Raw genomic sequence first — 23,109 nt, 5'->3', positions numbered from 1 at the left:
GATTTCTGGGGAACCTGGAGACCCACCACACATTCCCAGAGTTCACATTAAAAACCTCCATCCTGGGGCACCTGGGTGGCTCAGTGGGTTAAGCCTCTGCCATCGACTCAGGTCATGATCCCCAGGGTCCTGGGATCCAGCCCCGCATCGGGCTCTCTGCTCAGCGGGGAGCCTGCTCCCCACCCCCGCCCTGCCCCCAACCCCGCCTGCCTCTCTGCCTGCTGGTGATTTCTGTCTGTCAAATAAATAAATAAATAAGTCTTTAAAAAACAAAAAAAACAAAAAAACCCCTCCATCCTATCATGTCTGAATTGATTCAGGGAAGTTGTAGGCATACTAGCCCCAAGCAGGACTTGTCGGATCTGCTCAGAACCTTTTTAATGATCCTGGACCCAGCCCCCAGTCTGTGCCCTTGTGGGGCTGGTTTCCCAGACCTGCTGGATGTGCCCTGGTTGTTTCTCTAAGCACCGGGGCCCTGAACTAATAGGTGGGAAAGCTGGAGTGATTACTTAGGCGAGTAAAGAACCCATCCTGGAATGGCAGTAAATAGTTTGCTGAATCACACTGATGTTCTCCCGATGCTCTGTGTTAACCACAGTGCTTCCTTGACTTCCTTATCCAAATGTCAGAAACAGAAATGAGAAGGCTATCCTGGCACATATCCCTAAGGGAGCTAAAACCATTATGCATAAATAACCTCCAGGGTCATGGGCTACAAAATACAGGCCTGGCTTTCTTGACTAGGGAGAAAGAGAATCTAAACCAAATCTTGGGGCCTCTTCAATTTGCACCAGGATATCTTGGAGTAGGACAAATCGGATAAATTATGTTGTGTAAGTTGTTAAGTTGCAAACTACATGGGAAAGGGATTCTTAGCTTGGGTTCTTGGACTCTAGAGGATCCACAGATGGGCACTGGGGTGGGGGGTATCACTGGATTCCCAGGAACCACAGAGGAAGCTGTTTCTGGATTTCCCTGGGAGACACTTACTGTCAGGATCCCTCCATCCTGGCTGTTCAGTAGAAAGATGCACCTCTTGCTCACCTCCGAGGCCCAAACCTACCACGACAGGGAGACAGGAGGACACCTGAACAGCCTGTTAATCTGAATCCCCTCTGCAGCTTCTTGTGAGCAAACAGAACGGACCCCTCGCCATATTCCCCTCACATCCCCTTCTTCTATCATCTTACTTCTTTCCAAGCTCTCCCTCATGACAGGGCGGTGTCTTGAGATCAGAGACCCCATTTTGTTTGACTTGGTAAATGCAGAACCGAGCACGTGCTCAACACACCCACTGGGCTACACCCGAGTGACTCACACGTCTCTCGGAAGGACAAAGTGACAGAGCATCTGTCCAGCATCCCCCACTCCCGCCGCCAGGGTGTGAGTCCCCATGCTATTCTCTTTGTGAAAATGAGATCAGCTCTAGCAATGGCACGGGCTTGGGGTGTCCCAGGGCTCCTGGCAGGGAGGAAAGAGTGCCACACCTCGTAGAGGATGGGGGACTGAAGACACAAGTTCATCACAAGTCCCAGGAGCATGTACAAGATCTCTCTGAACAGGCCCATGTCCTCCTCACACCGGACCTTTGGAAACAAAGCAAAGTAATCAATGACCTTTCTGCCCTATGGCTTTTCATGGCCATCTCATCCCCTTGGCAATGGCCCCAGCATTACTTACATGCCCTAAGTTGTCAATGTCATGATCCTAGAGGGTATTTCAAGATCAGAGACCAGTTCCATAGATAAGTGTTAGTGCAGGAGACTTGCAAAGAGTCCCCAGTGCCTGTGCCACGTGACCCTGGTTTGGCCTGGTCCTGGGTTTAAACTGGAGAGCGCGGGGCTGACATGAGTAGTCCCGCCAACTCTACCAGAAAATCCTTCAACCCTCTCCAGGGGGCTGAGGCTTGACCTGGAGGGCTCTGTGAGGCCGGCCACCCACAAAATCTATGGTTATAGAAGGGATAAGCCACTGGCTCCAGGACCCTCAAACAGAAGTTTTGGAAAAGCCAGATAATCAATAAGAAGCCAATGTTCCCAAAGCAGGGAAAAGACTGATTCTCACTAGAAAAGTTATCCTACCATAAGGCCCAAACAGGCCTCCCGGAATTCTTCAGAGGCAGACATCTGTCTTCGGATGGCGGCCTCAGCACTGAGGTTCCCCATGAGGGCAATGCACCGGCGGAGAGCTGAGGGGTTGGTTATCATGGGGTCTCTCTTCTGAAAGGAGTCGAGAGAAAGAAAGTCTGCGTGGAGCAGGCGAACAACACCAGAGCCATCTGGAGGGGTGTCCCTCATGAGAATGCTTGGGAACCAGAGAGCGTAATGTCATCCAGGGGTATCAAAGGGCTCATGCTGGCACCAGGACGGGGGCACACAGAGGGAGAGACCCAGCATCTCAGCCTGGGGTAGGGGGGCCTAGGGCTTCATCCTGGGGATGCCGCCAATCAGCTTGGAGAACTTGGGCAAGTCTTGTCCCTTCTCAGAGCTCCCATTTCCATATGTGTGTAATACGCGGGTGTGGATATGCTCTCAGGTCCCCTGGGACTCCAGTGGCTTCCTCAGGACAAGTCCCTGTCACGGCAAGCTCTCCTAGGAGAACCCCATTCTGCTACGTCCTGCTTCTTTGGCTCAAATTTCCATTAACCCTCCTGGTGGGGATGACTGAGCGGACAGGGCCGCTCTGCGGTCCTTATGACGGGTATTAGGGTCAGAAGGGGACGGACAGGGACTGACCCCCTCTCTGCCTTCATGTAAGACACACAGTCCACATCCACCTTGTCTCCCCTGTCCTGGCCCCATCCCTACGTCACCTCCACCTGTCCCGACTGCAGCTGTTTTAATAACCGAGGACCGTGCAGACTCCAGCTGTGAGTAAATGATTCATCAACCTGAGCCACAACGGGAACCCTGGAGTGTAAACTGTGTTTAAAGGCTCTGCTCACGCGCCTGGGAATGCCTGTCGCGGGTGATAAAAGTGAGGGGCTTGCTCACCAGAACACCTGTGAGCGCCAGGAGCGCACCTGGAAGGTTGGCCTGGAACCAGACTTGGAATCTGTTGAGAAAACATCCCTTGATTTATTTCTGCACAAACTATAACGTAAATGCAGCACCCTGGCTAATGGAGCAGACTGTCACAAACTCTGGGCCCATGGGATTTGCAGTGTGCATGGATGATTTATTCTGACCCTCCCCCCACAAATGTCACCGGGTATGGATGTGGCTTTATTTTTTCTAAGTCTGGAGAATTGCCTTTGATGTTAAACAGCAGACCTCAGATGGCAGCTATCTCCATGCAGAAGTTGCCAGAAGCCCCAGATGTCTGCCAAGCTGACTTAACACCACCCCTGCTCTCCCCGTGCTCTGAGGCTGTGTGCCCTGCAAACAGGAAACACAGTCCAAGCATGTTTCTGGAACACAGTCGTGGGAAAGGCCCAGATGTACACACATCTGCATGTATGAGACTGGTTCTTACCTGTTCCCAGCCCATGCCAATGGCCTATGAGCACAAATAGCTCTATTTCGTTATATGACCATTTCTAAGCAAGACACCCTGAAGTTTGTGAGGAAATTTAAAAAACAGACAAGAGATGCACTTAAAAAAAAACCTCAAGAATTATGAAAATCTGAGAGAGACATTTGCTGTCTTCCCCAGCAGGCAGGTGGAGATGGGGAGGGTGACGCCAATGCCACTGGTCCCCCAAGAGAAGGCTGTCTTCTACTGTGCCTTCTCTCCCATTCATTCAACAGAGATTTTCTGGGCAGTTCCCATTAGGTACTGATGAAGGGAAAGAAGCTTCTCCACTACACTGTAGGCTTGTTTACTGTGAGAGGTACTGTTTTAAGTCTGCTGCTGCTTCCAAACCCATCGAACACTGGGGCTCCTTGCACGCGGAGGGACAAGAATGGCTAACTCCAGCCGCCTGCTTGGAAGGCGCCAGCCCTCCTACTCAGTGAATCTTGTGATGCTGGCCAAGCTTCCCTACACACCGCACATTTTTAAAGATCAGACAGTTTAACAAAGGTTGCATGAGAAATGTCAATTCCTGGAAATAAAAGTTACCTTTCTTCCAGAGCCAAGTCTGTGAGCAGTCCCATAGCTGAGTTGGCCTCCTTATCTGAGAAATCAAGAAATGACACCAGGGCTTCCAAAAATCTGCAAAAAATCCATAACAACCTCAGAGCGGGCTGTCCTCCAGCTGAGAGCCTCCCCAACAAGGAGACCTTGCAAAGAGACCAGGAAGGAGTCTGTGTTTGGGTCAAAGAAGCCGAAAGGGTGGCCTCGCTCTATCCGCCTAGGAAGTCCAGATCCCTGGCCACCCCACAGAAAGAGACACTCTCCAACGGGAATGGCTCTGCCACTCAATGTTAATTCCCAGAGGGCTGAACAGTTTTAACCAAAGTTCATTGACTATCAGATGTCATCTGGGGAGGAATCTCTAGTGCCTCTGCCATGTGACTCTGGCTCAGCCAAGTTCAGTCACATAAGTGACATCTAAGTGGCATGCTTACTAATCTGCTGATGACTAAAGTGGGAGGGAGGGCCCCCTAATGAGGTGTGGGGGGGCAATTAGGATTCAACAAGATTTTGACAGGCTGCTGAATACATCAGATGAAATGGAATAGGGTTAAATTCAAAGTCCTCCACTTAAAGCTGGAAATTCTATCTAAGTGATAAAATTGGGAGACTGGGGGTATGCCTGGTTCATACCAAAAAGACTTAAGGGCTTTCAGCCAATTGCAAGCTTAGTATGAACCAACAGTCTGGTGCTGTTGCCAGAAAAGCTAACGCAATCCTCAGCTGCCCTAGCAGACTGACTGGCACCACTGGGAGTCATCTGTCTGTCCAGCCCACCTAAGCACCTGCAGTGTGCTGAGTGCTGTGCTTAGTACAGGGGCGCAGTCTTGGGGTCCTGGGGGCCTACAGTGACCCGCGTGTGTTAGGTGGTGTGTTAGCAGTGGATGCATAAGAAGAGGGCACGATGTCTAGAAGGGGTCTGGAAGTCAAATCATCCGAAGGATGGCCAAGGAAACCAGGATGCTTAATCTGGACAAAATCAGAGTCTTCAGTGTCTCGAGCACCAGAGTGGACGCTCTGGTGTATTCCTTGGGCCTTCAATAGACTAAACGAAGGCCTCCGCGTAGGGAGCAGGGAATGGGCCAGGCAGTTTGTGTCTGGTGTAAGGAGATAACTTTGTATCGCTCAGAACTTTCTTGGAACAGGAGGAGGTGGTCTGGGAGGGGAGCTCTGCATCCTTTCACTGGCTGGGGAAGAACCCGTCATTAGCTGTTATCGCGCCCATCCTAATCAAGTGGAGAACAGCATAATGGTAATGCTGGAATCTTTCTTGGAGGGCATCACGCCCAGGCCATAGTGGGGTACCCTACAGGGGACATGGGCACTGGGTGAGGCAGGACTGGACTGTTTCTGTGGTCCTGGGTGACTCCAAGCTGCTGCAAATCCCTACTTCCTTCCGTGGTGCTCTAGTGCTCCTGTTCTCAGAAATCATGTGTTTTGCTGTTAGTTCAGACTCTTCCTTCACCAATTAAATCTGTTTTCTTCGGTCTTGAGGATGAATGCTAATGAACCTGAAATGTACAGCAGAGGAGCTGGCCATCTTAGATGATCTTGGTGTTTGTCTTAGGAGACATGAACAACGAGGCTTCCTCTCCATGTGAAGAAACATGGCAGGCGCTGTTTGCTGGCTAATCCCACAGACACCCCACTATCCCCCCTCTATCCTGCCTGACTCGAATACAGAAGCTGGAATCACTGTCCCCACCAGGGGTGGCATGTGACACAATCCTGATTGAACAGAAATAAGCAGTAGCTTCTCTTGATAAAAGGGACAGATCCAGCTGCTGGTAACCTGTCTTAATAAGGGATGTGAGGGACGCCTGGGTGGCTCAGTTGGTTAAGCAGCTGCCTTTGGCTCAGGTCATGATCCCAGGGTCCTGGGATCGAGTCCCACATCGGGCTCCTTGCTCGGCAGGGAGCCTGCTTCTCCCTCTACCTCTGCCTGCCTCTTTGTCTGCCTGTGCTCGCTCGCTCTCTCTCCCTCTGTCTCTGGCAAATAAATAAATAAAAAAAATAAATAAAAAAAATAAGGGATGTGATACTTGGAGATGCAGCAGCCTCTTGAGACCATGAGGGAGAGATCAAGAGGAGGTCGGAGACCTTGACCCTGATATCATTAAGCCCCGGAACTGGCTGTGGCCATCTGTAGTCTTTTCTGTTCTGTGAGACAAACAAGACCATCTTCTCCTGATTAAGTATTCTGTAAAATGCAGCAGAAAACATGGGACTGGCACGCACATTATCTCTTCTCTTAAGCTTCCTCACGAGTCTACAATACCAATGAGACACCGGAGCTTGTCAAGGTTAAGCAGCTTTCTTAGGCCACCTACATAGAAGAAGGCAAGCAGAGGATCTGAGCTCATGACTGCTTGCATCGAAAAATCCAGGGCTTTCCACAAAGTGGCACTGGCCTTCCCTCGATTCCTGTCAGTACTCATTTGTCCCCTCCACTTCTCACACAGGAAAAAGCATTTTAAGAGGGAAGGGGTATGTGTGCTTCTCTGGGAGGTCACGGGACCTGTGTGCAGCCTCGTCCTGTGCCAAACCATCTCCCTCCATTTCAGAGAACACAATCCACCTCTTTCTGGTTTAATCTGAGATGGACACTAACGAGAAGAGTAGGCACGAAGGTAATCAGCAGAGGTGTCTCTGACAGTCTGGAGACAAGGAGGGACTGCAGGAGATGCTCAGAAATGCCAATCTCCGAAACACTGGAAAAATTCAAATGAAAACTCAAGCAGTCAAGACAACTGTGAGGGGAAGCAGCGAGGAAGCTTAGGACAACCTCAGCTATACTTACTCAGAGAGGCCAAAACCAAATGAAAAACCATGAGGAAGGCATTGAGGAAATGACTGCAGTCATTTAAAACATGAAATGTGCTTTTGAGGATTTAACTCTAACAATCTATCTATTCATGTGGCCTGAGCTTTGGGGGGGCGGCCAAGCCTCTGCTCGTGAGCCACAGGGGCCACGGCAGTGCTGAGAGGGGGAAGGCCGCAGTCAAGGCTCAGCAAGCACCCTGTCCTGAGCACAATGGACCTCCCAGCTCCATGGGACAGGTGCCAGAGGTCTCCGCTTGGCACCGAAAAGATCTACCAGGATTTCTAATTGGGCTGCTTCTCTTGGTGGGAAGAGAAGCGGGAGCTGGCCTTCAGGGTGAGACTGCCTGGTGATGTGCCACAGATGCTCCCTTCCCATCTGTGAAATGGGCTCATAACACTTATCTTGTCTCCTTCTCAAGCTCAGAGGAGATAGAAGAGAGAAGAGAATCGGAAGCTGACTTGTTTTTAGACTGTGTGTGAAACATGTGTGAAGCCGGCAGTGATCCTTGCTACTACTTCCGCCTGGTTGAGCCCCACGAAATTGCCAACATGTAATTCTTTTGATATAAAAAAATGAAAATTTCACACACAGAAACTAATAATAATGCGACTAAGAGCACTGGAAGGAATTGCTGGCGTTCGGTAAATTTTTTTATGAAGTCCCCTCAGGGAAGAGGCATGTTCCATTTCCCCGGTTGTACGCCTCGGAAAACCTGACGTACGAGAATGTTCCAGGTGTGTTTTATTTATTGATACTCTACCTTGCTCTAGAAAGGCTTTAAGAACATGCCAACTCAGAGAGTGTCACCTCAAACAGGAATGAAGGAAGAAGCATACGGGCAGCAGGAGGCAGAACCAGACAGAGGCCGACGGGGCAGGAGCGAATGACCCAGCTGAGACAGATTCTCAGGCTGGGCTTGGAAGGGCTGCCATTTACACCGTCTGTGACATCTGTGACAGGGAAGCCAGTCAGAGAAGGGAAACTGCCCACAGGCACCAAGTTCACACGGGAGCTCGTCCCAGAGGTCCTCCCGAGGGAGGCCTCCTTCCACAGGCTCTTTCTGGTTTTGACCCTTAATGAAGTCTGACGGCACCTCTAGGGTCCTCCAACACTAGAAGGGGTACGGGCAAGTGTTAACTTGCCAGGTGACCATCTGAGAAGCCCCAGGGCAGCTCCTACTGGCAGAGTCCTACCGGGTCAGGTCAAGGTGGCTGATGATCAGGCCCCGTCCGTGGTCCGTCTGCGCGAGCTGCAGGAGCAGGGCCAGGCTCTGCTGGCGGACGGTCAAAACCCTGGAGGCCAGCAAGGAAGGCAGCAGCCGGCCCAGGTCTGGGCTCTCCAGCAGTAGGCGCTGGTTTTCCTCTGCAAGACAAGGGACGAGCACCTAATGCAATGACAGCGGGTAAACCCCTCGTCTCTCCCACCATTTCCCACTAGGACACCCAGCCCTCCTCCGCCCTTGTTTGAGCGGCGGGCTACTAAATGTCAGAGCACGAGCTCTAGAACCAGGCTGCTGGGCCCTGGCGACGTGTGCACGATCGCGGCTGAGTCGCGAACCCCTGTGGCCCTCAGCTTCCTCCTGAGTGAACCCAGGAAGACGGCCGGTGTGTTAGCAGGGCTCAGGGAGTGACGATAAGCCGGTGCTTCGAACAGGGGCTGGCTCACAGGCGGGGGCCATGTAGCATTACTCTTGGCAAAGGCTCCTTGGTGTGTGGGATTTGGAACATGAGGAAAGGGACCAAAATTGGCTTAACTGTAGATGCCTTTAGGCCGTCAGTTTTCATACACGGGCCAGAGAAAGCCTCGAGTTCCTTCTAGAAAACTAGAAATCATGTGAGACCACACATGGAGAGGGCATACCCTCCTTCCTAGATGTCAGCTACTTCCAAGGTGGTGGCACTGGCTCTGTCCGCTCCCCGCTCGTTCCTTGTCTAAGCAGGGACCTGAGTACATTTGAGAGGACGGAGGGGATGGGCTGGAGTAGGAGACTCAGCCAGGAAAGAGAGCAAGTTTGTGTAGCTGATCTATTTTCTTCTGCTGGAAAAGGAGCTCATTGTAAATAAGCCAAGTAACACAGGAGTATAAAGCTGACCGTGAAGGTCTCCTCCTCTCATGGCCCTTCTGGGTAAGCTCATTCCTTAAAGGAGCCCCCCGACCCCACCGCCTCCTGTGACACTACTGTTAGAAATATGAGCCACCTACCCTGTCTTGGCTTCTCTCTCCCACTCAACAGCATATCACGGACACAGTCCCCTGTCTGTAACTTTGTAAGCATCCCTGTGTCCTTTAGAAAAGCTTCTTTGCATTCACTGAGTTGATGCACTTGGCTTTCGCGGATCCGACAGGGCGTGTGTGTCCCTGTCTGTGTCTGACTCTGTTCTCATGTTGGAGAAAAACGTGACCCTCGGGTTCACAGAAACTGAAGTCGGCGCAGGCTGAGGAAATCAGGGCTGCCAGGAGGGAGGGCCAGGTCTGGTTCACCCCGAGGAAACACTCGGCCACCAAGCCCTGCCTGCCTCCCTGTCGTGTGTGTGGGGGGGTGTGGGATCGCTACCCCAGGTGTAGAATGCCACAGGGCGGCAGGGCGCCTTGATAGTGGCCCTCGTCTGAGCCCAGGCCCCTTCAGGAAAGAGTCCCCCTCATTCTCCAGCCCTCTGGAACTTAAGAGGACTCCCTCACTCTACTAAATCAAGGGGAAAAGTCATATCATCTCATATTCAGCCTGTTCTAGTTTACCAATTGTCTCCCCCGGCTCTATGGCCGGCTTCCCACAGCAGCCCTAAGAAAAGGAGACCCAGCTAGCATCTCTCCCATTTTCAGTGTTTTCCGTCCTAGGTCAGGCTCTCCCTATGAAAACATGCCTTTTTAAAAATGAAGGATATACTTATAATTTTTATTTATATTTACTACTTTACAAAAGGGGTCAGAAATCTCGTGCAAAAACTTCGTGAACCCCAGAAGGTGCTAATATGTGGACAGGCAAATAAATGTGAACAAGTCGATAAACATCGTGTAGCATTCACTGTCCCAGTACTACACTGATCAGGAGCACAGGTAAGACGGCAGCGGGGACCACTGTTAAGTCTCCCAGTGCGGAGATGGGTACTGCGGTCAGCAAAAAATGAAGGGTATTTTTCGATGGGCAGGACAGGAACAGCTTTGTCCACGGTATTGCCCACGTGCGAGCAGACATCAAGCATCTGCAAAGCGCCAGGTGAGGAAACCGCTCCTTTGGCGGACGGTGACTTCGCCCACCGTCAAGGCAGCTGTAAGGGACAGAGACTCGGCTGAAGTGCAGGCTGCGCTTCTGATCCCGAGGCTCTCCCTGGGGGAAGGGCCGGATGGACTTCACCTCCCTCGGGCCCGGCCTGTGGGGGAGACGGTCCTGCCCGCGCACGTGCATCCCCAGTGCAGGAAGAGGACTGGCAGCGACAACCGGTGCTTACCGTTCCCCGCGCACACTGCTTGCCAGAGCCTGAGGACACACACGCACACCATCTCTTCCGCTGCATCTTTTTCTGCTGTGGAAAAGCACCTAGAACGGACGAAGAATGGCAACAGGAAAACTGGAAAGTCGCCCTGATCCTCTTGGCTGGCTTTCGTCCGCTTCCTGACTCCTCCAATGCGGGCAATGTTCTAACGAGGAGCTGCAGGTCACCGGGACCTGGGGACTGGGCAGCACGGGTCTGAGAGCTCCGGGACGGGGGCGCAGGCCGAGGAGTCGGGGCTGCAGGGAGGGAGGCTGCTGAGCCGGGGCCATGGGCAATGGCTGCACGGTGACATGAACGGTGGCAGGCCAGCAGCCTACTGAGGGCTCACGGGCCTCCACACACACCCAAACGTGTGCTGGTGGCCCCGACCCACACTAGTGTTCTCCTAGCCTGAGGAGCTGCACCCAAACCACTGAACTACAAAATAAAATAAAACTGAATCTAGCAATCCACCTCCTTTCCTATGGGTCTTACTTCAGATAAAATTACAAATGGGACGAGCCAGGACCCAGCAGATCTCATTTCTTGATGTGATCAGCAAATTCCAAGAGAGGAGAGAACAAATGGCAATCTTGCCCAAGACCGGCAATCTTGCCCTTTTGGGAAGCCAGAAAAAATGGTCACTTCTCTGACTTGGCAGTGCCTGGAGGAAGCCCAAGGGAGTGCGGCCGACCTCTTCTCTCTCTCAGAGGTTAACTGTGAACAAACTCAAACCAGGCTCCGCCCCCTGCCTGCGGAACAGGGACTGAGGGACGGGACCAGCCAGTGAAGCCCCGCCTGTGTGACCAGGGATACTTCACGGAGAACAGAGAACTGCTCATCCTTCCCTGCGTTACTGCTGACGGCCTCTGTAAACACCCCTACCTTCTCAGGACCGCATTCTTGCTGATGAGACTGAATCCACTGTGTGTCCTGAATAAAGTTTGTTCCGTGCCTGGAATGAATTCATAAAAACTGCATCGGATTTCGGAACCGTCTGGCTGATATCTGGCCAAAACAGAGCCAGCTGATGATGAGAAACCCACTATGGAATGTCAAGGTCACCAAATTCACAGACTGGGCAGAAATAAATACCTGTACGTTCTGAAATCTACAGCTTCTAGCCTAGAAGCTAGGCCACTAGTCATCAGCCACTTCTAGCCTCAGGGAGGGGGACCTCCTGTTCTGAGAAGGGGGGCTGGGCCCGGGTGCCCCTGTCGGTTATCTGACAACACGTCACTGTCATCTTTAGAGAGTCTCCAGGAGCTGCTTAACTTCTGGGAAGAGCATATCCATCTGTTCTTAAATATGTATTTTGAAGCTGTTTCTAGGCTCTAGAGAGGAACCTATACTCTGTAAGAAATCAGTGGAGGGTGTATCTGAGCGCCTCCCCCATTACACACTACAGGGAGGTCCGAGATCCCATCTCTGTGCCCAGGGCATCCTGTCACTGAGTACAGAAGTGGCCGAAGCCCTGACGTGACATCTACAAGCAACACTGAAAGAGGACAGCAAGGCTCTTGCCAGCAGCAGACACTAGCGCATTTGCTCTGGAATGACCTACGCATCCTGAGAAGCCGTTACATGTAACTGGGGTGAACCTTATGGTCTGTCTTAGAAAATTCTGTCTTCCGTTCCTCCGTGGTTGGGGGGAGATGTGTGAGGGTGGGAGATGGTGTTGTGAGGGGGCCTATGGGGAAACCCAGAAGGTGTGCAGTTATGTGGACTGTGAGGAAGACGGGTGAGGGGTGCTTAGGTGAGGCGTGTGCGTATGTGAGGTAAATACGTGTGGTGAGTACATGCCCGGGGTGTGGTTTGTGGGTGTGTGTCTTGTGTTGTTGTGTATCTGGGGGCATCGGCACCTATGCTCTGAGCGCGCGCATGCTCTGCGGGGGGAGGGCGCCGGGGCGGGGGGTGTTTCTCCCGTGGCCTGCTCAGTCCTGACACTACAGCAGACCTGCAGCATTTGTGGAAGGAAGGGGTATAGGGATTCTCCGCCTCCTCGGGGCTGACCTCCACCCTGCCCTTTTACGCTGACTATATTCACAAGGTCACACGCGTCTCTGGCTTACAGTCCTTCATCATTTCAGTCAGGATTTCAATCCCTCCTGCGTAGAATAAGGGGGTCTGATCGGGCTTGCACAGCGTCTCCAGGAGATTTCTGACGGTCACGGCCGTGTTCTTTCCCGCATCCAGCGATCTGTGGGCTTCCTTCTCTTGAAGGTCTGCTTTCTCCCGGAGATTCACTTGATTCAGGTAATCTGTGAGACGAGAAGGGCAAGAAAAGAAGAGAAAAAAACAGAGCCCTAACAATCAACATCACGACCACAGAGTAGCCTTTATGAAGGACGGGAGGTTGAGAGGCGTGAAGTGTTGACGATCATTCAAACCTGGCTTCAGCAGGGAAAATTTCAGGAAGGATGTCCAGCCTATACCCAGACTTTTAAACCATCTTCGGGATTCAAGGACAACATTATGCCCTACCTCGAAGGCTCTAAGGGACGATGGTGTAGAAAGGAGGAAGGCAAAGGTCTGAGTGGGAGAACAGAGAGGGAAGAGAAGCGGACAGCGGGCAAACAGGGAGGGTTTGATGTGGCTTTGAGGCCAAGTGCAGAGAAGGTATGGGAGGCACCTCAGGGCCAGAGCACAAAGCGAAAGCGGAATTCAAAGGTAGGACAGCAGAAGGAACAGCCTCACCTTTCACCTGGGCCTGCAGTTGGGGGTTTATTTCTGAGATCTTCTGATAACACTCTCTAGCCTGGAAAAAAGAGACAAGACCTTGAAGAGTCGTCAGGGGGTGAAGGTGATTATAAGAAAGACACCAGGCGCCACAGGGCTGGGCTTCATTATTTCCTCCTGGCCTCCTCCTGCTCCCAGCGTAGGAGGCAGGCATGGGAACGCAGCATGCGGTTGGCATTTTGTTTAAGCTTCTCTGGTTCTGTGGGGCAAGAGGCGTTCTTGCAGGACTTGGTAAAAAAAAAAAAAAAAAAGTGTTGTCAGGTCCAGCTGTGATGGAAAAATATTCAGTCCCGAATTTCATGGATTGTGCCTGGCTGGTAGAGGAATAATCCCAAGGTGATTGCAAAATTTAGAAATTTTGCTCGCACCGAGAGAGAACAGGAGGCTACTTGTCAGATATGCCCACAAGGAGCAGGGAGAGAAATGAAGATGGAGACACTGTTGACAGAGACTTTTGGGAACAGGAAAAGAGAAGTGTCTACTTATATACACAGGGCTGCAAAGAGAGTCCCTAAGGGGTCCATTCACTGGCCATGTAAGACTTGCAAGAAAACCTAAGAGTGAGGGCCTCTCCCTGAGGAGATTGCTGGAAAGTTTCTGGGAAAAAAAGGAAGACTGCAGCTCGTGGGGCATGTTAGTAGGTTTTGGGCAGTACTGTCTCAGGGGTATGAAGAATTCTGCCCAGTCACTGACAAAAACAAGCACAGAAGAAAATGGGCTCTGAGCTGTCTTGAAAGCTCCAGGCTCATCCAGAAGATCAGGATTAAGAAATGAATGGAAGAGAAAACATGACATAAAACAGACTGGTGTCACGGGACAGAGGAAACCAGAGCAAACATGGTAACTGCTATAGACTGTGTCCCCCCCGAACTTCTATGTTGAAACCTAACCCCAATGTGACATACTTAGAGGTGGGGCCTCTGGGAGGTGATTAGGTCATCGGGGTGTAGTTCTCTTGAGTGAGACTTGTGTCCTTATCAAAGAGACCCCAGGGACCTCTCTTTAGCCTTCTGGCTGTGTATGAACAGGAAGTGGTTCTCAACACACACCAGTCTGCTGGTGTCTTCATCTTGGACTTTCCAACCTCCTGAACTGTGAGAATTAAATGTTTGCTGTTTAAGCCACCTGGTGTCTGGTAGTTCTTAGGGTAGCCCAAAAGGATGAGGGCAGTGAACCTGTAGGCAACTTCTTTGGAACCCCAGATCTAGTCCACCAGCAACTCCTGTTGGCTTCCCTGTTGGTATATATCCGGAATCCCAACATTTCCCACCACCTCCCTCAACACCAACCTGGCTCAAGCCATCATTACACCTCACTTGGAAAGTCTATTGTAATAGCCTTCTAACTAGTTCTCTGTTCTTTGCCTACTATGTCAAGATATATTCTCAGTGCAGCAGTGAAAATACGAGTCACATCAATGTGACCTTGAAAATATAAGTCACGGGCGCCTGGGTGGCTCAGTGGGTTAAAGCCGCTGCCTTCAGCTCAGGTCGTGATCCCAGGGTCCTGGGATCGAGCCCCACATCGGGCTCTCTGCTCAGCAGGGAGCCTGCTTCTTCCTCTCTCTGCCTGCCTCTCTGCCTACTTGTGATCTCTGCCTGTCAAATAAATAAATAAAATCTTTAAAAAAAAAAAAAAAAGAAAATATAAGTCACATCATTTCATTCCCTCACTCAAAACCCTCCAATAGCTCCCAGCTCACTCAGAGTAAAAGCCAAAGTATTTCCAAAAGCCTGTGAGGCTGTAGGGAACCAGTTTTTCCCCGTACTGCCATCGTCTGCCTGACCTCACCGCCTGTCCCTCTGCTCTAGCTGACGCTCTGACTGGACCACTCCTACGTGACTTGCTCACCTCACCCCCTCCCTTCCTGCAGGGAGGCCTTCCCTGACAGCTCTCTATAAAACTGACCTCACCTTTGCTGCTTTCTGATTTCATTTTCTCAATAACACTTTTCACTAACCAACATACTACACACCTACTTATGTGGTTCCTGTCTCCCAGCCACCGCTATTCCAGAATGTAACTTCCATTAAGTCAAGGATTTTGCTTTGTCTGCTACAGTACTCTTATTGTCTAGGGCAGTGCCAGAAATGTAGAAAAGTATGCATACATATTTGCTGAGTGAATTAGTTACCTGAATGAATGAATAAGTGAATAGAATTTGGTGGAGAGGGGAGGGTTCTACTATTTGACCTTGGTACAATAGGCCTGTATTACTTTTAGATTTAAATCCACCAAAAAATAATGTATAATAGGAGGCAAGATTATAATCTTTGAATGTATAATAGGAGGCAATTAAAAAAAATAGTGTCTTATCAGTGGAAAGATATTCCATGTTCATGGATTAGAAAGCTTAATATTATTAAGATGGCAATACCCCCTAAATTGACCTACAGATTTAATGAAATCCCCATTGAAATTCCATCTGGCTTCTTTGCAGAAATTGATAAGCTGATCCTAAAATTTGTATGGTAATTCAAGGGACCTAGGATAACTAAAACAATCTTGAAAAGGTAGAGCAGTTAGAAGACTCACATTTTACTTCTTCATTTCAAAATTTACTACAAAGCTATAGGACTCAGGACAATGTGGGATAGGCATAAGAACAGATATATCAATCAATGGACTAAAACTGAGAGTCCAGGAATAAACACATGCATTTATGATCAACTGATTTTTGACAAAGGTGCCAAAATTATTCAATGGGAGACAGAAGAGTCATTTTAACAAATGGTGCTGGGCACACTGAATATCCACATACAAAAGAATGAAATTACAGCCCTTTCTCACACCATAAAAATTAACTCAAAGTGGTTCAGACATCTAAATATAAGAGCTAAAGCCATAGAGAGAATCAAACACAGAAGTAAATCTTGGATTAGACAACGATTTCTTAGATAGGACACCAAAAGTATAAGCAATCAAAGGAAAAAAATAAATCTTTTAGCCTTCATCAAAACTGAACAATTTTTTTGTGTGTTACAAAGGACACAGTCAAGAAAGTGAAAGGACAACATAGAGAGTGAAAGAAAATATTTGAAAATCACTTGTCGGGGCGCCTGGGTGGCTCAGTGGGTTAAGCCGCTGCCTTCGGCTCAGGTCATGATCTCAGGGTCCTGGGATCGAGCCCCGCATCGGGCTCTCTGCTCAGCAGGGAGCCTGCTTCCCCTCTGTCTCTGGCTGCTGCTCTGCCTACTTGTGATCTCTGCCTGTCAAATAAATAAATAAAATCTTAAAAAAAAAAAAAAAAGAAGAGATAAGAGTATCGCTCAGGATGTGTAGAGAAACTGAGAGCACGTTTGGCTGATGGGCGTGAAAATGGTGCAGCCACTTGGGGAAACCCTCTGGCAGGTCCTCCGAAGGTTAAACACACGATGACCATAGGCCTCAGCAGTCCCTCGTACATCCTCAGGTGGACTGTGCACGTATCTCCACACAAAACCTTGTACGTGGATATTCATAATAGCCCTCATGTTCGCCAACTGAGGAAGGGATAAATAAAATGTAGATTATCGACACAATGGAATATTACCCAGCACTAAAAGGAACGAGGTACTGTTAGATGCTACAACATGGACGACCCCTAAAACATTACACTGAGTGAAAGAGAGAGCCACAAAAGACAGCATGTCGTATAATTCTACTTATAAGAAGAGTCTGGGACACACAGAGGTGGATTAGCGGATGCCTGGCTTGAGGTGGGGTGGAAGGAAGGGGAGTACTACGGTGGGAATAGGGCTTTTGGGGGAGGGGACAAAAATGTTCTAAAGCTGAGTGCGGGGAGGGCTGCTCGTCTCTGAATACAGGAAAACCCACTGAACTGTGTATGTCCCTCAGATGAACTGTTGGGTGTGTGAATCAGGGATCTCAACAAAGCTGCTGTTAACAATATAGAACAGCTTAGTGCCTAAATACAGCTACACGGTTACTCTGGGTGATGAGATTAGGAGTGAATTTTGTGTTCGTCTCTCCAGAGACGCTCCTCCCGGGGCCGACAGAACACTGGCCGGAGACACTGCAGAAGGGATTCCCAAGAATCCTGGAGGACACCCAACGTCCTTCCCAACTCAAAGACTGTAAGAGCCACCTCAGAAAATCCTAGAAGGTGGCCTAGTATCTAATTCGCTTTGGAGGAAGGTGGTCCTTCTCTGAGGCGATCTGAGGCCTTGCTCTGTGATGACTCAGCACTTACCACACTGTAGTTCTTCAGGGCCAGGTGGGCTCTTCCCATGTGGAAATAGGCTTTTGTGCATTTTTCATCACACTGCATGAAAGAGAATGACTGATCAGATGTTTCAGAAGGTCTGAAGTCATGAGCCACTCCCCTAACTGCCCAGCTAAGTAGAGGGAAGGCAGAACGCGGGTTGTCAGGACAGTTATTAGGGTTGACAGTGAGAACTTCTCTGTACCTCTGTGGCCAAACTAATTGAAGCCTGCGAGGAGCCCGGATGCACAAGCAAGCTCTGTGTCAAATTAATTAATGATCCTTGCCGGTCTTCACTTCCATTTAATGAGACTCAATCAGGAGACAAACCAGAAACCCTTACTTTAGAAGAGCTCCTGACCTCACCCAAACATTAGAATCACTGGGGATGCTTAGCAGAACCCGCGAGGCCACGCTGAACCCCGTGCCCGTTAAAAATTATCTTCTGGGGTAGGGCCCAGACAGCAATAATTTTGTAAGCTCCCCAGGAGAGGCAGGCACGCAGGCAGGCTTGAGGACCGCTGGCTTATTAGAAGAGACGACGTCCACTCTGGGTCAACAGCTGAGGCGACCGGGACGTCTTAGTGGGCCTGGCAAGTTCCTCCCCTGAAATAAACCGCGTGCATATCCCGAGAACTTATGTTCTTGTCACTTGATCAGGAGGGAAGCCCCCATCAGAAGGCAGGATCGGAACTTAGGTGAGGCCACGGTCTTTGCACAGGGGCCCCTGCACCTGCCTACCCCTAATTATTACAACTCTGGAGAGATGGACTGACTTGGAACAAAGAAGCCAACTACAACTTCTAACATCCAGTTAATTAGTCGAACCCTTTTATGTGTGAGGCATCGTGCCAAGGATACCCTCCCCGGGGCCTAGAGGGCAAGCTGAAGATTCTAAACATTCCTGGGTGAATTCCTGGCTGGCTTCTCCCCAGAAGTGGGACATGGGCCAGAAGAGCAGCCGACCATTTCAGAGCGAAGGGGACGACTGAAAGAAATGACAGGCGGGGAGGGAGGAGGCAGAGGGGACTGTTGTGTGTGGAGAGGCCTTCACAGGTGCGTCCTCGTGAGCGTCATTTCCTGACGTGCTGCCAAGGGAAAGGCAGAGATGGCAAGAGGACCGTATCGTCCAGTCCTTGCCAGGCGGTTCGTACGGGTTATCTCCGATTCGCCTTCTAACAGCTCTGTGGAGTCCACGCGATCATTATCCCCATCGTACAGGTGAGGAAACTAGAGGCTGGAGCAGCAGAGCTGGGGTTTAAAATCTGGCCATCTGACTCCAGGTCCCAGAGGCCTCAAACTACAGCAACTGTTCCTCAGAAAAGTGCTCTAGAAGTCGAGGAGAGGGAAATCCACGGTGAAGCAGCATGGCTTCACAAAGGGCGGGCAGACGAGGCATTTGAGCTGGGTCTTCCCGGCTATGGAGAGGTGAAGAGAGAAGGAAGGAGGGAGAATGGGCAGAGCAAGGCCGGGGGATGGGAGAGGACAGGGGGCTTCCGGCCAGGCCGAGGGCAAGCATCGGGGTGGGGTGGGTCAGTGAACAGCAGGGCGCACAGGAAAGTTGCTCTGAAGGCAGCGTACAGAGCCGACTCGAGGTGGGAGAGGCAGGGGGACAAGTGAGGAAAGCGAAGCAGTCCCACAGAATGAGGGGCGAGCCTCAGTGTGGTGGCGGGGCGAGGCAAGTGCGGATGCCAGAGCTGGGTCACGGAGGACGACGGGGAGGAGGATATCAGGTCACAGGTTTGGGTTTGGTACCGGAAGACAACGTGTGTCATTAACAGAAAGAGGTTAAGTCAGGGCAGGGGGCAGGGAAGGTGGAGGGGAGGAGGGAGACTCAGCGTGGTTCCATGGGCCCAGCCAGTCAAATGGGGGCCTGCGGGAGGCAGCTGATGTGCACCCCTGGGGCCCCGGGAGGTGGAGACAGGGAAGGGGGTCTGAGGGCCAGCTGGACCCCGGAGAGGAGACAAGAGCTCCGAGGGAGAAGCTGCAGAGAGAAGGAAGGCAGGGAGCCGGGGAGTGAGCCCTGGAGAATCTGCAAACGATGAGGTCAAGAGGGCAAGAAGGGAATGGGCCAAGGGAAAGGAAAGGCCAGAGCAGAGGCCCATGAAAGTCAAATGCCCACTGGTCCTTCTTGGGCAGAGCATCGGGTTACACTGGGAGCAGCACAAGCTGGTGGCCTCAGAGCCCTCTCTGGGACACTGTGTGTCATGGTGAGGGGGCATCGCTGGGACTCGGCCCGCCTCGGATGCTGACACAGGGGGCCCGGATGGATGTCTCACTGCCCAGCCTGTCTCCTCGGATCACAGATCAACACTCACAAGGGCTTTCTTAGGTGAACCCCAGACTCCCTTAAAAGGAGTCCTGTTTTCAGAGAAAGATGGATTATGTCGTGCAGAGAGAGCTCTGCTCGCAAAGGAAGATTCTGATCTTAAGTGAAGCCAGCTTTGCTGCCTTATCTTCCCTGACGAGGAGCACCAGTCTTGAAATACCATCGTGTGAGCTTGTCTCCACGCATTCAAAAGTGTCAAAAATACTAAATTGGCATGAAAGTACGAAGACTATTAATAACGAATACACTGACGTGCGTTATTGATGTATTACTTTTAAAAAGAGTGAAACTTCTACATCACGGCTTTGACAGAGCCAACCATTGTTAGTGTCGAGAGCTCCTTCTGCATTTTCCCCTATGGCTCCAACTCGTTACCTAAGCCTCTTCGACGGGGAGCCTCGCCGGCATCTCACAAGACTGGCTGCCGAGTGTCAAGAGTTCTCGAAGGTCAGCTTTGTCGGGCCTGCTTTGCTTTGGTGTCGCCCTTAATTATTACATCATGCTTCATTTAACAACTGGGACTAGGCCAGCGGGTTATCCTAATCCGCATGAAACAGCGTGACCACCTCTTGGCCCTTTTCAGATCAGAACAGATACTCCTGGACGCTGCACCAGGAGCTCTGGTTTCTCCCACAGAAGGAACAAGGTCCACACGCAGGGCTGTGGGGCTTTCAGGATCCAGTGGAGAAGCTGTACAGGGCAGGCGATTTAGAGCACTGGCTTACGTTTCGGCCAACGTTAGCTACATGATTCTGCACAGCTTACTTAATCTCTGAGGCTCAGTTTCCTTGCCAGAAAAACAAGGATAATCGTGGTACTGAAGAGAACAGACTAGAATGTCGTAAGGCTTGTGGCCAGCACGCAGCAAACCGTGGCTTGCGCTGTAATCGTGGGAAAACGCCCTTGCCTCTCTCTTCTCTAACAGAATGGTGGTAGAGAACATAGCAGATCACATCAAGTGACAAAGCAGGTGGGGGCCTATGCTGGGGCTGTGAAGAGCCCGATCTCATCGGCTGGGGCAGTTGTTGTAGCTTTAAGAATGTAACGATGCGATGAGACAGGATTTGCGGACATTCTGTGTCTCCAAAGGGATAAAGAAATCACGCACCCCATATGTCTGTTTTGGAATTTTTTATAGACCATTATTAGTAAAGGTGAGTTCCCAGTTCAGCCCAGTTTCCCTTGCTCACCCTCTCAGGAGGGAATAAGGAAGGAGGGGTGGCCAGAATGCTGTGAACAGTGAGCCCTTGCAGTGCAAACCCTGAAAACGCAGCGCGAACAGCCACTTCTCCGCAGTCCTCACTACGAGCTCGGTCGCCGTGACCTTCACAGCTACGCCACGGGCCCCCGCTAGAGATAAGGAAGGTTGGGGCCGGACAGCAGAGCTCAGACCCCGGCCTGCCACAAACCACTGGCCACTCTCCTGCATTCACTTCAGGACCCAGACCCCCGACAAGCCCAACTCTGTCCCGTGGAAGAGGATCCCTTCTTACCTTCAGAGCCCACTCGCAATCCACTACTGCCTTTTGGTAGTCCCCGAGTTTTAGATAAGCCTGTAATGACACAAAGGGCTGTATTTATATGTAATTCTGCGGCAACCCGCGGAAGGTTACTGAAGCCCAGGGCTGGCAACCGTGGACAGCCGGTACTGCTGCCAGACCTAAAGGGGCAGGACGAGCCACGGACTAGCGGGAGAGGACAGCTTTGTGAACGGCACTGCCGAGCGGGAGCTGGGGCCTTTAGGAGAGCTGTAGGTGGGAGAATGGAGAATGAGTGCCCTCACTCTCACTTTCTTCCTTCCTTCTGATCTCATTGGCTGAGTCCAAACGCAAGTTAGGGAGCCGTGAAGTCAGGGGACAGGTCCACGGAGGTCAGTCCCCCAGGGCACAGAAGGATCTGGAAAGGCCAAAGAAAATACCTAGCACATTAAATCCCTCTACAAAGGAAGAGCTGGCTTCTAGGGTCTATCCCACGGTGGATGTTCCAGAAGGAAATCAAATGACTAAGGTAATCAAAAAGGTGACAGTAAGCGTTGGAGAGAGTGCTGAAAAATCCGACCCCACAGACACAGCTGGTGGGAGCGTAGAGTGGTGTGGCCACTGTGGTAGACAGTCTGGCGGTTCTTGAAAGGGTTAAACACAGAGCAGCCTTATGATCCAGCCTCTCCTCGGGGCACACATACGCGCACATAAAAACTTCTGGGTAAATGCTCACAGTGGCATGATTCACAAAAGCCAAAAGGCAGAAACAGTTCAAACGTCCATCAACTGATGAATGGATAAATAAGACGGGGCCCATCCTGCAGTGGTGTATTAGTTGGCCATAAAAAGAAATGAAGCACGGGTAAACCCTGCAACATGGATGAGCCTGGGAAGCATGTTGCAAGAAAGAACCCAGACACAAAAGGAAAAATTCGGCATGACTTCATGTATATGAAATGTCCCGGACAGGCAAACGTATGGAGACAGAAAGTCGATTCGTGGTTGCCTAAGGCTGAGGGTAGGGGTGGACGGGAGGACTGGGGGAAGAGGGCACCACTTAAAGGGTATGCGGTTTCTTTTTGGGATCGTGAAAATGTTTTAGAACCGGTTATGGCAACGGTTGCACAGCTCTGTGAATATACTAAAAAAAAAAAAAAAAAAAAAAGAATTGTATATTTAAATGGGCGAAATGCATGTTATGTCAATTGCATCTCAATAAAGTGGTTACTCAAAAAAGATAAATTTCTGCTTCCTTCCTCATAAGCACAGCAAGAAGAAAGCAAAGTGGGTGATGGGCTGACATTTAAGAGTCAGACCATCACTACGATCCATCGGTGCCAAAAGCCCTGGGACCTTTTTTGGGATCCCCTAGAGTGGGGTGGACGTCTTGAAAATCAAGACTTGACTCCGGATGCTGGGATCTACCCAATCTACACTGAAGGCCTCGTGGCACAGAAAGTAAGGGAGGGCTGTGTCCCAGCAAACGCACTGGCTACTCCACTTCTGAATGAATGACTGGTCACAATAGGCGGTGAATAACGTATCAAGTTGAACTAAACAGGCTTTAAGCACTCTTCTGTTGGAAAGTTCTTGGGAAGCAGCAATGATCACTCCTGGTGTAAAAAAGGAAAACCAGGCACCTGGAGGATAAGAGGTTTTCCCAGAGTCTTCATCAGTCACACCTAGAGCTGATTCATGTGTAGGTTTGCCCCTGAGCAAAACTGTCCCAGGGCAGGGTGACATTCTTATCTGTAACTCTGCAGAGATATTTACATGATCAAGCCAATCACAGGGTCAGTGTCATGACTCATGAGGGATGTAAGCATTCATCCCAGCCGAGGAGGGAGCTGGCATTAGTGGGCTAACCACGTCCAAGTCCTTCCAAGAAAGGAAAGCTGCCCTGTGTTGCTTTCATTAACTCAGGTTCTGTACTAATTGAAGAGGATGATGCTTTGAACTGTCTGGTCCATAAAGCACCATCCTTT

At 50.6% G+C, this 23,109-nt stretch overlaps 1 protein-coding gene across 2 annotated transcripts in view; it reads right to left on the bottom strand.

Annotated features, from left to right (window-relative positions):
* Positions 1–23,109, bottom strand: part of TTC12 (tetratricopeptide repeat domain 12) — a 42,553-nt gene that overhangs the window by 5,236 nt on the left and 14,208 nt on the right. For both annotated transcript variants that reach the window (XM_044257857.1, XM_044257858.1), the window contains exons 7-18: positions 21,137–21,196; positions 17,303–17,374; positions 13,069–13,129; positions 12,444–12,632; positions 11,257–11,326; positions 10,348–10,436; positions 8,095–8,263; positions 4,063–4,155; positions 2,994–3,054; positions 2,082–2,219; positions 1,488–1,586; positions 991–1,059 (exon numbers count right to left, since the gene is read on the bottom strand). In XM_044257857.1, the coding sequence (XP_044113792.1) occupies positions 991–1,059; positions 1,488–1,586; positions 2,082–2,219; positions 2,994–3,054; positions 4,063–4,155; positions 8,095–8,263; positions 10,348–10,436; positions 11,257–11,326; positions 12,444–12,632; positions 13,069–13,129; positions 17,303–17,374; positions 21,137–21,196 (1,170 nt within the window). The remainder of the gene's footprint in view (positions 1–990; positions 1,060–1,487; positions 1,587–2,081; positions 2,220–2,993; positions 3,055–4,062; positions 4,156–8,094; positions 8,264–10,347; positions 10,437–11,256; positions 11,327–12,443; positions 12,633–13,068; positions 13,130–17,302; positions 17,375–21,136; positions 21,197–23,109) is intronic.

This window comes from Neovison vison, chromosome 7 (assembly GCF_020171115.1).
Source record: "Neovison vison isolate M4711 chromosome 7, ASM_NN_V1, whole genome shotgun sequence".
Classification (NCBI taxonomy): domain Eukaryota; kingdom Metazoa; phylum Chordata; class Mammalia; order Carnivora; family Mustelidae; genus Neogale; species Neogale vison.
This window is presented reverse-complemented; position numbering and strand designations above follow the sequence as displayed.